We start from the raw sequence: 1,915 nt of genomic DNA on the forward strand, positions 1-1,915 counted from the left end.
AATTTTGTTCGTATCTGAAAAAAATCTTAGAATACGAAAACATTGGTGAATGCCACAAATTCTCCTAAATCACTCGTACGAACAATTTAAGAACAAATCTGTGCGTACGAACGGTTCTTGCATGAGGCCCAATATGTCAGGCCTATCGCCAGTCCCTCCTGACGTAGGCTGAAAACGRGCCWATCTCAGTGGCTGGTTACAATGGGAATGTGAAATATCTTTAGGGACAAATGCAGTGTTTGGCCACAAGGTAAGGCCAGAGCCATTTGGGCCCATTTGAGACATGACGGGCTGGCAGAGAGAGCATGCAGCTTGCCGACCCTTTTAGCTGAGACAATAGCTCATAAAAATGTTGTCTTACACGAGAGCCACTTGAGGTCAGCCTGAAGCAAATGCTCGAAGGGAGGGTGGCACAGGGCTTCGAGGACCAAAGGCAGATCCCAAGCAGGTGCCCGCAGAACTGTTGGCGGGTGCAACCTGCGAGCGCCATGCAGAAAAAGAGAAACCAGGTTATGGCTTCCAACTGTACCACCATCAATGACAGCATGATTAGATGATATTGCCACCACATACAGTATACCTTAAGTGTTGATGGATAGTGGTCCTTATCGAGGAGAGATTGAAGAAACTCCCGGATAGTGGGCACCACACAAGAGACTGCTCCTCATCGCGATCAGCACACCACTGAGAAAACAAACTCTACCTGGTTTCATATTGCTGATAAGTAGAATGTGCCCTAGCACTTAAAATAGTGTACCTGATAGAGTCTGAATATCCAGTCAGTTGCTGCTCAAGCCTCCCAGTGGCCACACCCACAGCCTGAGGCATTGAGGATTGGGGTGCCAGATCAGTCCCCCGAACTGAGACAATAGGTCCCTCCTGGTTGGAAGACACCATGGGGTGTCTTGGCACAGACTCCATAGAAGTGGGAACCATGGTCGTGCTGGCCAATATGGAGCTATCAGCAGCAATCTGTGGCCCTCTTCGAGAACTCTCTGAAGAGTCACCCAAATCAGAGAAAGTGGTGGAAAGGCACATAGAAGGACTCTTGGCCAGGGACGTGCCAAGGTGTCCTGGCCCAGTGCGCTTGATGCCCCCGTAAGGGAATGCCATAGAGGGCAATGAGTCGACTCTTCTGTGGCAAACAGGTCTACTTCTGCCTGACCGTAGAGATCCCATATCATGRYCARTATGTCGCTGTGGAGAGACCACTCTCCTGGAGCAGGTGCCTGCCGAGAAAGGGAGTCTGCAGTCCAGTTGTCCTGCCCTGGTATGTACACTGCCCACAGAGTGGACAGGCGAGGGGAGGCCCATCTCAGGAGATCCCTGGCCACCTTCAGGAGCTGTGCCGACCTGGTGCCACCCTGATGGTTGATGTGGTAGACCACGGAGGTGTTGTCCAATCGAACCAGGACATGCTTCCCCTCCAGGTGGGGCAAGAAGTGCCTGAGAGGTAGAAACACAGAATGTAGCTCCAGAACATTTATGTGTCTGGAGCGATCCTGGTGACTCCAGCTGCCCCGAACTGCTCTGTGCTGCCACACAGCCCCCCATCCCATGGAGCTGGCATCTGTCGTGACCACCTCCCTGCGACACACAACCATCCCCATAGGGACACCTTTGGACAAATAAGCTCTGTCRCTCCATGGGTCCAGGGTACGCAGACAAGATCTCATCACCACAATTTTGTGATGCTTGTGTAGGGGTCACCCCGAGTGAAGAAACAGGAGTTACTGCCTCAAAGCAGGTCTCGGAAGGCCTGACAGAGAAGGCAGGAACACTGAACTCTATTTTAGGCCATGATGGGTCATTTCACCCCGTGATCGAGGACTTCAGTTCTCTTGATCAGATAATGGACAGAAACAATCTTTCCTGTTCGTGATTTCTTTGTTGTTTAACTAAGAATGTTATGCAT

The 1,915-nt window shown here is 51.0% G+C and overlaps 1 protein-coding gene across 1 annotated transcript; it reads right to left on the bottom strand.

Moving 5' to 3' along the window:
- Nucleotides 1–693: 693 nt before the first annotated feature.
- Nucleotides 694–1,604, bottom strand: LOC106520066 (uncharacterized). The gene has a single exon (XM_014011991.1). It carries the CDS (start codon nucleotides 1,602–1,604, stop codon nucleotides 780–782), a length of 825 nt encoding a protein of 274 aa, XP_013867445.1. The 3' UTR covers nucleotides 694–779.
- Nucleotides 1,605–1,915: the final 311 nt, after the last annotated feature.

This window comes from Austrofundulus limnaeus, unplaced genomic scaffold, assembly GCF_001266775.1.
Source record: "Austrofundulus limnaeus strain Quisiro unplaced genomic scaffold, Austrofundulus_limnaeus-1.0 Scaffold87, whole genome shotgun sequence".
NCBI lineage: Eukaryota > Metazoa > Chordata > Actinopteri > Cyprinodontiformes > Rivulidae > Austrofundulus > Austrofundulus limnaeus.